The 13,938-nt window shown below is 50.5% G+C and overlaps 1 protein-coding gene across 1 annotated transcript in view; it reads right to left on the reverse strand.

Annotated features, from left to right (window-relative positions):
• The window catches only part of LOC120019381 (pollen-specific leucine-rich repeat extensin-like protein 3), a 31,169-nt gene that overhangs the window by 8,660 nt on the left and 8,571 nt on the right, over positions 1-13,938 (reverse strand). The window contains exons 2-3 of the mRNA XM_038962669.1: positions 13,428-13,574; positions 13,077-13,228 (exon numbers count right to left, since the gene is read on the reverse strand). Of these exons, the coding sequence (XP_038818597.1) occupies positions 13,077-13,228; positions 13,428-13,574 (299 nt within the window). The remainder of the gene's footprint in view (positions 1-13,076; positions 13,229-13,427; positions 13,575-13,938) is intronic.

The following is a 13,938-nucleotide window of genomic DNA, read 5'->3' on the forward strand; positions in this document are numbered from 1 at the left end:
ATGGACTCAGGGATGGCTAACCCTGGAGATCCCTTCACTAACCCACCCAGTTACTAGACATGGACTCAGGGATGGCTAACCCTGGAGATCCCTTCACTAACCCACCCAGTTACCAGACATGGACTAAGGGATGGCTAACCCTGGTAAATCTGCTTTTAGTTTTTTTCCTCCTCTCGTGTGGAATGATCTCCAAACGTTCTTAAAGTTGGTGGAGTTGGTGCCTCTAGGGGCAGGGCTGTCCAACCCTGTTCCTGGAGAGCTACCCTTCCATAGGTTTTCGCTCAAATCCCAGTCGTAACTAACCAGATTCAGCTTATTAACCAGGTAATTATTAGAATCGGGTGCGTTCGAAAAGGGTTGGAGGGAAAACCTACAAGATGGTATTCCTCCAGGAACAGGGTTGGAGGGAAAACCTACAGGACGGTATTCCTCCAGGAACAAGGTTGGAGGGAAAACCTACAGGACAGTAGTCCTCCAGGAACAAGGTTGGAGGGAAAACCTACAGGACGGTAGTCCTCCAGGAACAGGATTGGAGTGAAAACCTACAGGACGTAGTCCTCCAGAAACAGGGTTGGAGGGAAAACCTACAGGACGGTAGTCCTCCAGGAAAATGTTTGGAGTGAAAACCTACAGGACAGTATTCCTCCAGAGACAGGGTTGGAGGGAAAACCAACAGGACGGTATTCCTACAGGACGGTATTCATCCAGGAACAGGGTTGGAGGGAAAACCTACAGGACGGTAGTCCTCCAGGAACAGGGTTGGAGTGAAAACCTACAGGACGGTAGTCCTCCAGGAGCAGGGTTGGAGGGAAAACCTACAGGATGGTAGTCCTCCAGGAACAGGATTGGAGGGAAAACCTACAGGAGGGTAGCTCTCCAGGAACAGGGTTGGAGGGAAAACCTACAGGAGGGTAGCTCTCCAGGAACAGATTTGGAGGAAAACCTACAGGACGGTAGTCCTCCAGGAATAGGGTTGGAGGGAAAACCTACAGGACGGTAGTCCTCTGGGAAAAGGGTTGGAGTGAAAACCTACAGGACGGTATTCCTCCAGAGACAGGGTTGGAGGGAAAACCAACAGGACGGTATTCCTACAGGACGGTATTCATCCAGGAACAGGGTTGGAGGGAAAACCTACAGGACGGTAGTCCTCCAGGAACAGGGTTGGAGTGAAAACCTACAGGACGGAGGTCCTCCAGGAACAGGGTTGGAGGGAAAACCTACAGGACGGTAGTTCTCCAGGAACAGGGTTGGAGGGAAAACCTACAGAACGGTATTCCTCCAGGAACAGGGTTGGAGGGAAAACCTACAGGACGGTATTCCTCCAGGAACATGGTTGGAGGGAAAACCTACAGGAGGGTAGCTCTTCAGGAACAGGGTTGGAGATAACACCTCAGGACGGTAGTCCTCCAGGAACAGGGTTGGAGGGAAAACCTACAGGACGATTATTCCTCCAGGAACAGGGTTGGAGGGAAAAACCTACAGGATGGTAGTCCTCCAGGAACAGGGTTGGAGGGAAAAACCTACAGGACGTAGTCCTCCAGAAACAGGGTTGGAGGGAAAACCTACAGGACGGGAGTCTTATAGGAACAGGGTTGGAGGGAAAACCTACAGGAGGGTAGCTCTCCAGGAACAGATTTGGAGGAAAACCTACAGGACGGTAGTCCTCCAGGAATAGGGTTGGAGGGAAAACCTACAGGACGGTAGTCCTCTGGGAAAAGGGTTGGAGTGAAAACCTACAGGACGGTATTCCTCCAGAGACAGGGTTGGAGGGAAAACCAACAGGACGGTATTCCTACAGGACGGTATTCATCCAGGAACAGGGTTGGAGGGAAAACCTACAGGACGGTAGTCCTCCAGGAACAGGGTTGGAGTGAAAACCTACAGGACGGAGGTCCTCCAGGAACAGGGTTGGAGGGAAAACCTACAGGACGGTAGTTCTCCAGGAACAGGGTTGGAGGGAAAACCTACAGAACGGTATTCCTCCAGGAACAGGGTTGGAGGGAAAACCTACAGGACGGTATTCCTCCAGGAACATGGTTGGAGGGAAAACCTACAGGAGGGTAGCTCTTCAGGAACAGGGTTGGAGATAACACCTCAGGACGGTAGTCCTCCAGGAACAGGGTTGGAGGGAAAACCTACAGGACGATTATTCCTCCAGGAACAGGGTTGGAGGGAAAAACCTACAGGATGGTAGTCCTCCAGGAACAGGGTTGGAGGGAAAAACCTACAGGACGTAGTCCTCCAGAAACAGGGTTGGAGGGAAAACCTACAGGACGGGAGTCTTATAGGAACAGGGTTGGAGGGAAAACCTACAGGACGGTGTTCCTCCAGGAACAGGGTTGGAGGGAAAACCTACAGGACGGTATTCATCCAGGAACAGGGTTGGAGGGAAAACCTACAGGACGGTATTCCTCCAGGAACAGGGTTGGAGAGAAAACCTACAGGAGGGTAGCTCTCCAAGAACATGGTTGGAGGGAAAACCTACAGGAGGGTAGCTCTCCAGGTACAGATTTGGAGGAAAACCTACAAGAGGGTGTTCCTCCAGGAACAGGGTTGGAGAGAACACCTACAGGAGGGTGGCTCTCCAGGAACAGGGTTGGAAGGAAAACCTACAGGAGGGTAGCTCTCCAGGAACAGGGTTGGAGGGAAAACCTACAGGACGGTTTTCCCCTTGGAACAGGGTCGGAGGGAAAACCTACAGTACGATTAGTCCTCCAGGAACAGGGTTGGAGGAAAACCTGCAGGACGGTTGTCCTCCAGGAACAGGCTTGGAGGGAAAACCTACAGGAGGGTAGCTCTCCAGGAACAGGGTTGGAGGGAAAACCTACAGGAGGGTAGCTCTCCAGGAACAGGGTTGGAGAGAACACCTCAGGACGGTAATCCTCCAGGAACAGGGTTGGAGTAAAAACCTATAGGACGGTAATCCTCCAGGAACAGGGTTGGAGGGAAAACCTACAGGACGGTTTTCCCCTAGGAACAGGGTTGGAGGGAAAACCTACAGGACGATTATTCCTCCAGGAACAGGGTTGGAGGGAAAACCTACAGGACGGTAGTCCTCCAGGAACAGGCTTGGAGGGAAAAACCTACAGGACGTAGTCCTCCAGAAACAGGGTTGGAGGGAAAACCTACAGGACGGGAGTCTTACAGGAACAGGGTTGGAGGGAAAACCTACAGGACGGTGTTCCTCCAGGAACAGGGTTGGAGGGAAAACCTACAGGACGGTATTCATCCAGGAACAGGGTTGGAGGGAAAACCTACAGGACGGTAGTCCTCCAGGAACAGGGTTGGAGTGAAAACCTACAGGACGGTAGTCCTCCAGGAACAGGGTTGGTGTGAAAACCTACAGGACGGTGTTCCTCCAGGAACAGAGTTGGAGGGAAAACCTACAGGACGGTAGCTCTCCAGGAACAGGGTTGGAGTGAAAACCTACAGGATGGTATTCCCCAGGAACAGGGTTGGAGGGAAAACCTACAGGACGGTAGTCCTCCAGGAACAGGGTTGGAGGGAAAACCTACAGGAGGGTAGCGCTCCAGGAACAGGGTTGGAGGGAAAACCTTCAGAACGGTATTCCTCCAGGAACAGGGTTGGAGGGAAAACCTACAGGAGGGTAGCTCTCCAGGAACAGGGTTGGAGGGAAAACCTACAGAACGGTATTCCTCCAGGAACAGGGTTGGAGAGAACACCTACAGGAGGGTAACTCTCCAGGAACAGGGTTGGAGAGCACACCTACAGGAGGGTAGCTCTCCAGGAACAGGGTTGGAGTGAAAATCTACAGGAGGGTGGCTCTCCAGGAACAGGGTTGGAGAGAACACCTACAGGAGTGTCACGACTTCCACCGAAGGTGGCTCCTCTCCCTGTTCGGGTGGCGCTCGGCGTTCGTCGTCGCCGGTCTACTAGCTGCCACCGATCCTTTTTTCCTTTTCTTTGGTTATGTCTGTCTTGTGTGTCACCTGTGTTCTTTTTGGGTAAATAGGGGGGGGTATTTAAATCTCACCATTTCTTCCGGGGTTTGTGCGGGATTTTTTCGTTTGATGTCATTCAGTTTTGGGTTGCGTTTTTAGGTTCTGTTGTACAGGTGGTTTGAGGCTACTGTTGTAGTCCTGTTTTTCCTGTTCTTTGGAGGACAGTAGTCCTCCAGAAACAAGGTCGGAGGGAAAACCTACAGGACGGTAGTCCTCCAGAAACAAGGTCGGAGGGAAAACCTACAGGATGGTAGTCCTCCAGAAACAAGGTCGGAGGGAAAACCTACAGGACGGTAGTCCTCCAGAAACAAGGTCGGAGGGAAAACCTACAGGACGGTAGTCCTCCAGAAACAAGGTCGGAGGGAAAACCTACAGGACGGTAGTCCTCCAGAAACAAGGTCGGAGGGAAAACCTACAGGACGGTAGTCCTCCAGAAACAAGGTCGGAGGGAAAACCTACAGGACGGTAGTCCTCCAGAAACAAGGTCGGAGGGAAAACCTACAGGACGGTAGTCCTCCAGAAACAAGGTCGGAGGGAAAACCTACAGGACGGTAGTCCTCCAGAAACAAGGTCGGAGGGAAAACCTACAGGACGGTAGTCCTCCAGGAACAGGATTGGAGTGAAAACCTACAGGACGTAGTCCTCCAGAAACAGGGTTGGAGGGAAAAATCTATAGGACGGTAGTCCTCCAGGAATAGGGTTGGAGGGAAAACCTACAGGACGGTATTCCTCCAGAGACAGGGTTGGAGGGAAAACCAACAGGACGGTATTCCTACAGGACGGTATTCATCCAGGAACAGGGTTGGAGAGAACACCTACAGGAGGGTAGCTCTCCAAGAACAGGGTTGGAGAGAACACCTACAGGAGGGTAGTCCTCCAGGAACAGGGTTGGAGAGAACACCTACAGGAGGGTGGCTCTCCAGGAACAGGGTTGGAGGGAAAACCTACAGGAGGGTAGCTCTCCAGGAACAGGTTTGGAGGCCCCTGCTCTCGATGTTACAGTGCTGTCACGGGCGTCGTCAGGGATGAAATGACCAGACCAAGGTGCAGCGTGGTGAGTGTACATTTTCCTTTATTTATGTAAATGTCGCCAACAAAACAAGAAACAAAGAAACGACCGTGAAGCTTATTAGGGCTATAGTGCCACTAACAAAGATAACTACCCACACCATACAAAGGAAAAAAGGCTGCCTAAGTATGATTCCCAATCAGAGACAACAATAGACAGCTGTCCCTGATTGAGAACCATACCCGGCCAATAACAAAGAAATAAAACACATAGAATGCCCACCCTAATCACACCCTGGCCTAACCAAAATAGAGACTAAAACCCTCTCTATGGCCAGGGTGTGACAAGGGCCTTATTTACTGACGAATGTGTTTGTATTTTGCTTCTTGTGTTTTGTGTAATTGATGTGTATATATGTAGATATGCACAGTGTAATTGATCTGTATATATGTAGATATGCGTAGTGTAATTGATCTGTACATGTGTAGATATGCACAGTGTAATTGTTGTGTATTGATGTGTTCATTTATGTCTCATTGCGCTGCTTCAATACAAGTTATGTCACGTTCCTGACCGGTTTTCTGTTATTTTGTATGTGTTTGATGGTCAGGGCGTGAGTTTGGGTGGGTAGTCTATGTTATGTGTTTCTATGTTTGTTAAAGGGTGACCTGATATGGTTCTCAATTAGAGGTAGGTGGTTTTCATTTCCTCTGATTGAGAGCCATATTAAGGTAGGTGTTTTCACATTGTTTGTTGTGGGTGGTTGTTTCCTGTGTCAGTGTTTGTCGCGCCACACGGGACTGTCTCGGTTTGTTGGTACGTTCGTTCTTTTGTGTAGTCATTTTCCTGTTCGTGAGTTCTTCGTTGTATGTAAGTTCGCATGTCCAGGTCTGTCTACGTCGTTTGTTATTTTGTTAGTTATTCAAGTATAGTTCGTTTTTGTCTTGTTCAATAAATTCATTATGTCCTATGACAACGCTGCATTTTGGTCGAATCCCTGCTCCTCCTCTTCGGATGAAGAGGAGGAGGAATTCCGTTACAGAACCACCCACCAAACCCGGACCAAGCAGCGGGACCACGAACAGTGGTCCACGAAACAAGGATTGCAGGATTTCTGGAGTTGGGAGGAAATCATAAAAGGAAAAGGACACTGGGCTCATATTGGGGAATATCGCCGCGCTCGTGAGGAGATGGAAGCAGCGAGAGCCCAGGAGCGGTGGTATGAGGAGGCAGCAAGGAGACGTGGCTGGAAGCCCGCGAAGAAACCCCAAAAATGTCTTGGGGGGGGGCTAAGAGGTAGTGGGCCAAGGGCAGGTAGGAGACCTGCGCCCACTTCCCAGGCTAACCGTGGAGAGCGGGAGTACGGGCAGACACCGTGTTACGCAGTAGAGCGCACGGTGTCTCCTGTACGTGTTCATAGCCCGGTGCGGGTTATTCCACCTCCCCGCACTGGTAGGGCTAGATTGGGCATTGAGCCAGGTGTCATGAAGCCGGCTCAACGCGTCTGGTCTCCAGTGCGTCTCCTCGGGCCGGCATACATGGCACCAGCCTTACGCATGGTGTCCCCGGTTCGCCTACATAGCCCGGTGCGGGTTATTCCACCTCCCCGCACTGGTCGGGCAACGGGGAGCATTCAACCAGGTAAGGTTGGGCAGGCTCAATGCTCAAGGGAGCCAGTACGCCTGCACGGTCCGGTATTTCCGGCGCCACCTCCCCGCCCCAGCCCAGTACCACCAGTGCCTACTCCACGCACCAGGCTTCCAGTGCGTTTCCAGAGCCCTGTTCCTCCTCCACGCACTCTCCCTATGGTGCGTGTCTCCAGCCCAGTGCCTCCAGTTCCGGCACCACGCACTAAGCCACCTGTGCGTCTCCAGAGCCCTGTACACACTGTTCCTTCTCCCCGTACTCGTCCTGATGTGCGTGCCCTCAGCCCGGTGCCACCAGTGCCGGTACCACGCACGAGGTCCATAGTGCGTTTTGAGAGTCCAGTGTGCCCTGTCCCTGCTCCCCGCACTAGCCTGAAGGTGCGTGTCCTTAGCCCGGTGCCTCCAGTTCCGGCACCACGCACCAGGCCTACAGTGCGCCTCATCCGGCCAGAGCCATCCGTCTGCCCAGTGCCATCTGAGCCATCCGTCTCCCCAGTGCCATCTGAGCCATCCGTCTCCCCAGCGCCATCTGAGCCATCCGTCTCCCCAGCGCCATCTGAGCCATCCGTCTCCCCAGCGCCATCTGAGCCATCCGTCTGCCCAGTGCCGTCTGAGCCATCCGTCTGTCCCGAGCCATTAGAGCCGCCCGTCTGTCCCGAGCCGTCAGAGCCGTTAGTCAGTCAGGAGCCGCTAGAGCCATTCGTCAGTCAGGATCTGCCAGAGCCGCCAACCAGACAGGATCTGCCAGAGCCGCCAACCAGACAGGATCTGCCAGAGCCGCCAACCAGACAGGATCTGCCAGAGCCGCCAACCAGACAGGATCTGCCAGAGCCGCCAACCAGACAGGATCTGCCAGAGCCGCCAGCAAGCCATGAGCGTCCAGAGCCGTCAGCCAGCCATGAGCGTCCAGAGCCGTCAGCCAGCCATGAGCGTCCAGAGCCGTCAGCCAGCCATGAGCGTCCAGAGCCGTCAGCGAGCCATGAGCGTCCAGAGCCGTCAGCCAGCCATGAGCGTCCAGAGCCGTCAGCCAGCCATGAGCGTCCAGAGCCGTCAGCCAGCCATGAGTGTCCAGAGCCGTCAGCCAGCCATGAGCGTCCAGAGCCGTCAGCTAGCCATGAACGTCCAGAGCCGTCAGCTAGCCATGAGCGTCCAGAGCCGTCAGCCAGTCATGAGCTGCCCCTCAGTCCAGAGCTGCCATTTATCCAGAACTGCCCCTCAGTCCAGAGCTGTCTCTCTGTCCGGAGCTGCCCTTCAGTCCGGAGTTGCCCCTCTATCCTGAGCTACCTCTCTATCCTGACCTACCTCTCTGTCCTGAGCTATCTCTCTGTCCTGAGCTACCTTATCCCGGTGCTGCCCCTTGTCCCGGTGCTGCCCCTTATCTTAAGGTTACCATTTAAATTAAGTGGGTGTAATATGAGGGTGGTCATTCTAAGGGGGAGACGTAAGCTGGGATTGACTATGGTGGGGTGGGGACCTCGCCCAGAGCCTGAGCCACCACCGTGGTCAGACGCCCACCCAGACCCTCCCCTAGACTTTTGGTGGTGCGTTCGGAGTACGCACCTTGAGGGGGGGGTTATGTCACGTTCCTGACCGGTTTTCTGTTATTTTGTATGTGTTTGACGGTCAGGGCGTGAGTTTGGGTGGGTAGTCTATGTTATGTGTTTCTATGTTTGTTAAAGGGTGACCTGATATGGTTCTCAATTAGAGGCAGGTGGTTTTCATTTCCTCTGATTGAGAGCCATATTAAGGTAGGTGTTTTCACATTGTTTGTTGTGGGTGGTTGTTTCCTGTGTCAGTGTTTGTCGCGCCACACGGGACTGTCTCGGTTTGTTGGTACGTTCGTTCTTTTGTGTAGTCATTTTCCTGTTCGTGAGTTCTTCGTTGTATGTAAGTTCGCATGTCCAGGTCTGTCTACGTCGTTTGTTATTTTGTTAGTTATTCAAGTATAGTTTGTTTTTGTCTTGTTCAATAAATTCATTATGTCCTATGACAACGCTGCATTTTGGTCGAATCCCTGCTCCTCCTCTTCAGATGAAGAGGAGGAAGAATTCCGTTACAAGTTAAATAAATATATAATGTAGCTAGTAGCTAGGCTCCTTAAGCAAAGCTACTACACTTGGTCAGTGTTCATGCATGTGTTGGGTCAGCATAAAACAGTGTTCTAGGATTTGATTTGCCCATTCTTATCCAGAACTTATAAGGTTAAAAGTGATGAAGAGCACAAGGGAATGGAAGCGTTCAGTGATCACCCTGGTCACATGACCAGCCAGTGGTCACTTAGTGTTTAACCTCTGTGACCGTGACTGGGCAAGGGTTCAAGCCAAACCCTGCCCCAGAGAGTGACCGCTGTGTTGAGCAACCTTGGCTGAACTTGTTGAACCGCTTGCAGTCGGAGTGGAATTCTCCTCTCCTGTGGTCATCACACACTCCCACTGCAGAGCACCCTGGGTAATGGCAGCCCCCTCTCTCGCTCTCTCTCACTCATTCTCTCTCTCTCTCTCTGTCTCTCTCACGCACTCTCTCTGTCTCTCTCTCTCTCTCTCTCTCTCTCTTTCTGTCTCTCTCTCTCAGTCCCTCTCTCTCTCTCTCTCTCTCTCACTCCCTCTCTCTCACTCTCACTTACTCTCTCTCTCTCTCTCTCTCTCTCTCTCTCTCTCTCTCTCTCTCTCTCTCTCTCTCTCTCTCTCTCTCTCTCTCTCTCTCTCTCTCCGTCTCTCTCTCTCTCTCTCTCTCTCTCTATCTATATTTCTTTCCCTCTCAGGTCTGGGGGGAGGTAGTGGAGGGAGAGAGAGACTGAGAGACTGGGAGGTCTGGTCTCGCGGTCAGTGGCTGGACCTCACTGTGCCTTGTCAGCCGTCACGTCTTTAGCAAAGCCAACATGTTTGTTTTAGGATATCATCAGGCTTCTCATTTACAGGAACCCAGCCTGTGGTCCGATAGTGTTCCCAAATCCCCGCCCCCTCACTGATGCCAGACTTGAGCAATTATATAATTGTATGCAACACTGTAGGATAGATATGTTTACTTGTATATCTATTTTGGGGTAGGGAGATAGCAGAGGTGGGCTGGATGGATAGACATACAGACTACCCCAGTGCCCTCTTAAGTAAGAAAGTAGAGGTGGGCTGGATATATAGACATACAGACTACCCCAGTGCCCTCTTAAGTAAGAAAGTAGAGGTGGGCTGGATGGATAGACATGCAGACTACCCCAGTGCCCTCTTAAGTAAGAAAGTAGAGGTGGGCTGGATGGATAGACATGCAGACTACCCCAGTGCCCTCTTAAGTAAGAAAGGAAACAGAAAATACATCAGAGGAATACTGTTCTGCCAGAAAACAAATTCTGTTTTTTTCCCAAATTCAAATTCATGTTCATACCTTAGTAAAGCTTAACATAGTCCTATATACAGCATTGTCATGTAAAGAGACTGAGACCTACTAATACTCGAACTGGAAGCATATTTAGCATAAAATATGTAAATACCAGTCATTTTGGCCAGGAAAAGCCCTAGTTTTCCATTCACAGACACGGTTTGTGGGTTATTCTCTCCCCTACTTAGCATAGCACAGTGTAATTACATAACCACATGTAGTTATTGCAATGGAACAACATGCCTCTCGTCCGCGCACGCACGGATGCACACACACACACACACACACACACTGTTGGATGACCTAGTATGGAGGAGGAGGGTGCACCAGATTATCTTGGGTAAATAATAGTATTTAGTATTTGTTAGCATCACCATGCCAAGGCAGCAGCTACTTTTCCTGGGGTCCAAACAGTATTAAAACAATTACATCACAGCAAAACACAACAAACAGCCTACATCATAAATAACACAATACATCATCAAATGCATTATTACAATTTGGTGCTTTCAATACGTCAATACTTCTCACAAAGACAAGTAGTGATGCAGTCAATCTGTCCTCTACTTTGAGCCAGGAGAGACTGACATGCATGTCATTGATATTAGCACTCCATGTACATTTAAGGGCCAGACGTGCTGCTCTGTTCTGGGCCAACTGGAATTTGACTGTGTTCTACTTTATGGCTCTTGACCATAATACTGGGCAGTAGGTGTGATTAAACTAGGACCTGTAGGACTTGTTTAGTTGATTGTGATGTCAAGATAGCAGAGTAAAGCTTTATTATGGACATACTTCTCCCCATCTTAGCTACTGTGGTATCAGTATGTTTTGACCATGTCAGTTTACAATCCAGGGTTACACCAAGCAGTTTAGTCATCTCAACTTGCTCAATACCACATTATTCATTAGAAGATTTAGATGAAGTTTAGGCGTGTAGTGAATGATTTGTCCCAAATACAATACTTTTAGTTTTTTCTATACACTGAGTATATAAAACATTAGGAACACCTTACTAATATTGAGTTGCACCATCACTTTTGCCCTCAGAACAGCCTCAATTTGTCGTGACACACATACACACACCCTCTGAATGGCACACATACACAATCCATGTCTCAATTGTCTCAAGGCTTAAAATCCTTCTTTAACCTGTCTCCTCCCCTTCATCTACACTGATTGAAGTGGATTTAACAAGTGACATCAATAAGGGATCATAGCTTTCACCTGGATTCACCTGGTCAGTCTATGTCATGGAAAGAGCATGTTTTGTACACTCAGTATATTTATGACTAGCTTATTACTAGTCACCCAATCTAAAACTGACTGCAGCTCTTTGTTAAGGGTTGCAGTGGTTTCACTTGCTGTGGTAGCTGACGTGTACAAAGTTGAGTCATCAATGTAGAAAAAACCTACCTTGAGGTATGCCAAACTCTACCTGGTTTACATTAGAGAGGCTTCCATTAAAGAACCCTCTGTGTTCTCTTAGATAGTAACTCTCAATCTATGATATAGCAGAGGACGTAAAGCCATAATGTCACAAATCCCGCCGAAGATGGTGCCTCTTCCTGTTCGGGCGGCGCTCGGCGGTCGTCGTCACCGGCCTACTAGCTGCCATCGATTCTTTTCTTTTTGTTTCTGTTAGTTTGGGCTGATTGGGTGCACCTGTTTTGAGTTTAGTTTTGTGGGTAGGCTATTTTAGGGCAGTAAGCCCGCTGGCTGTTGTGCGGGCTTGTTTATCTGTTATTTGGTGTTGGATTGTTACGTGGATTTATTATTTTTTCTGGACAGTTTAGTCCTGTGTTTTTGGACTCGTCTTTTCATGCGCCCGTGTGTTTAGGGCATGATCGTTTTCCCTGTCAACTGGAAAATAAATCCACTTTCTTGAAACCCTGCTCTCTGCGCTTGACTCCTCCACCCAGTACTCCTAGCAGCTCTGACACATAACACCTACGTTTTTTTCAGTAGCAGACTATTATCGATAATATCTTAAGCTGCACTTACATCGAACAAAACAGCTGCCACAGTCTTCTAATTATCCATTTTATTTCAGCCAATCATCAGTAATTTGTGTTGTGCTGTGCTTGTTGAGTGTCCTTCCCTAGAAGCATGCTGAAAGTCAGTTGTTAATTTGTTTACTGTGAAATAGCATTGTATCTGGTCAAACACCATTTTTCCCAAAAGTTTACTAACGGTCGGTAGCAGGCCCGTTGGTCGGCTGTTTCAACCAGTAAAGAGTGCTTTGTCATTCTTGGATAACAGTACAACTTTAGCTTCCCTCCAGGCCTGAGGGCACATACTTTCCTGTAGGCTAAGATTGAAGTGGTGACAAATAAGAGTGTCAATATAGTCCACTACAATCCTCAGACATTTTCCCACCAAGTTGTCATTACGAGGTGGTTTATCATTATTGATAGACCCCCCCCCCCCAAAAAAAAAATCACCTCTTCCACTCACTTCATAGAATTCAAAATTTCAATCCTTGTCTTTCAGAATTTGGATATGAATGTTCAGAATTTGTTGTTGCCATGTCATGCCTACATTTGCTAATCTTGCCAATGAAAAACGAATTAAAGTAGTTGGCAAATGTTAGGATTGTATATTGGAGGCGAAGTCAGGTGCAGGAGAGCAGAGTGTAGTGAACAGACGCACTTTTATTTCCGGTCAAAATGACAGCACAAAGTAACATAAAATGTGCCCAAAGCACGGAACATAGACAAAAAGTAATGCGCGTAACAATATCCACAATATCAAAATACACGTAACACAAACAATCCTACACAAAGACATGATGGGGAACAGAGGAATAAATACATATGGATTGATTGGGGAATGAAAACCAGGTGTGCAGGGAACAAGACAAAACAAATGGATACATGAAAAATGGAGCGGCGATGGCTAGAAAGCCGGTGACGTCGACCGCCGAACGCCGCCCGAACAAGGAAAGGAGCCGACTTCGGAAGAAGTCGTGACAGTACCCCCCCCCCCCCCGACGCTCGGCTCCAGCGGTGACGGTGGAACTCACGCAGTAGTTCAGGGTCTAATACATCAGCCACCGGAACGCAGCACCTCTCCTCCGGACCATACCCCTCCCACTCCACGAGATACTGAAGGCCCCCCGCCCGATGCCTTGAATCCAGGATGGAACGGACAGAGTACGCCGGGCCCCCCCGATGTCCAGTGGGGGCGGAGGGACCTCCCGTACCTCAGACTCCTGGAGCGGCCGCGCCACCAACGGCCTGAGGAGAGACACATGGAATGAGGGGTTAATACGGTAATCGGGGGGAAGCTATAACCTGTAACATACCTCGTTCACTCTCCTCAGGACTTTAAATGGCCCCACAAACCGCGGACTCAGCTTCCGGCAGGGCAGGAGGAGGGGCAGGTTTCGGTTCGAGAGCCAGACCCTGTCCCCTGGTGCGAACACCGTGGCCTCACTGCGGTGACGGTCCGCGCTGGTCTTTTGGCGCAGCGCGGCCTGCTGGAGGTGACCAGGGCGGCTTCCCAGGTCTCCTCCGCGCGTCTGAACCACTTGTCCACCGCAGGAGCCTGAGTCTGACTCCGATGCCACGGTGCCAGAACCGGCTGGTACCCCAATACACACTGAAAGGGGGAGAGGTTAGTGGAGGAGTGGCGGAGCGAGTTCTGCGCCATCTCTGCCCAGGGCACGAACGCCGCCCACTCCCCCGGCCGGTCCTGGCTATAGGGCCGCAGAAACCTGCCCACGTCCTGGTTCAGTCTCTCCACCTGCCCATTACTCTCGGGGTGGAAACCCGAGGTAAGGCTGATCGAGACCCACCAAATGTTCAATGAACGCCCTCCAGACTCTCGAAGTGAACTGGGGACCCCGATCAGACACTATATCCTCAGGCACCCCGTAGTGCCGGAAGACGTGGGTAAACAGAGCCTCCGCAGTGTGTAGGGCCGTAGGGAGACCGGGCAGAGGGAG

Source organism: Salvelinus namaycush, chromosome 24, assembly GCF_016432855.1.
Source record: "Salvelinus namaycush isolate Seneca chromosome 24, SaNama_1.0, whole genome shotgun sequence".
Classification (NCBI taxonomy): domain Eukaryota; kingdom Metazoa; phylum Chordata; class Actinopteri; order Salmoniformes; family Salmonidae; genus Salvelinus; species Salvelinus namaycush.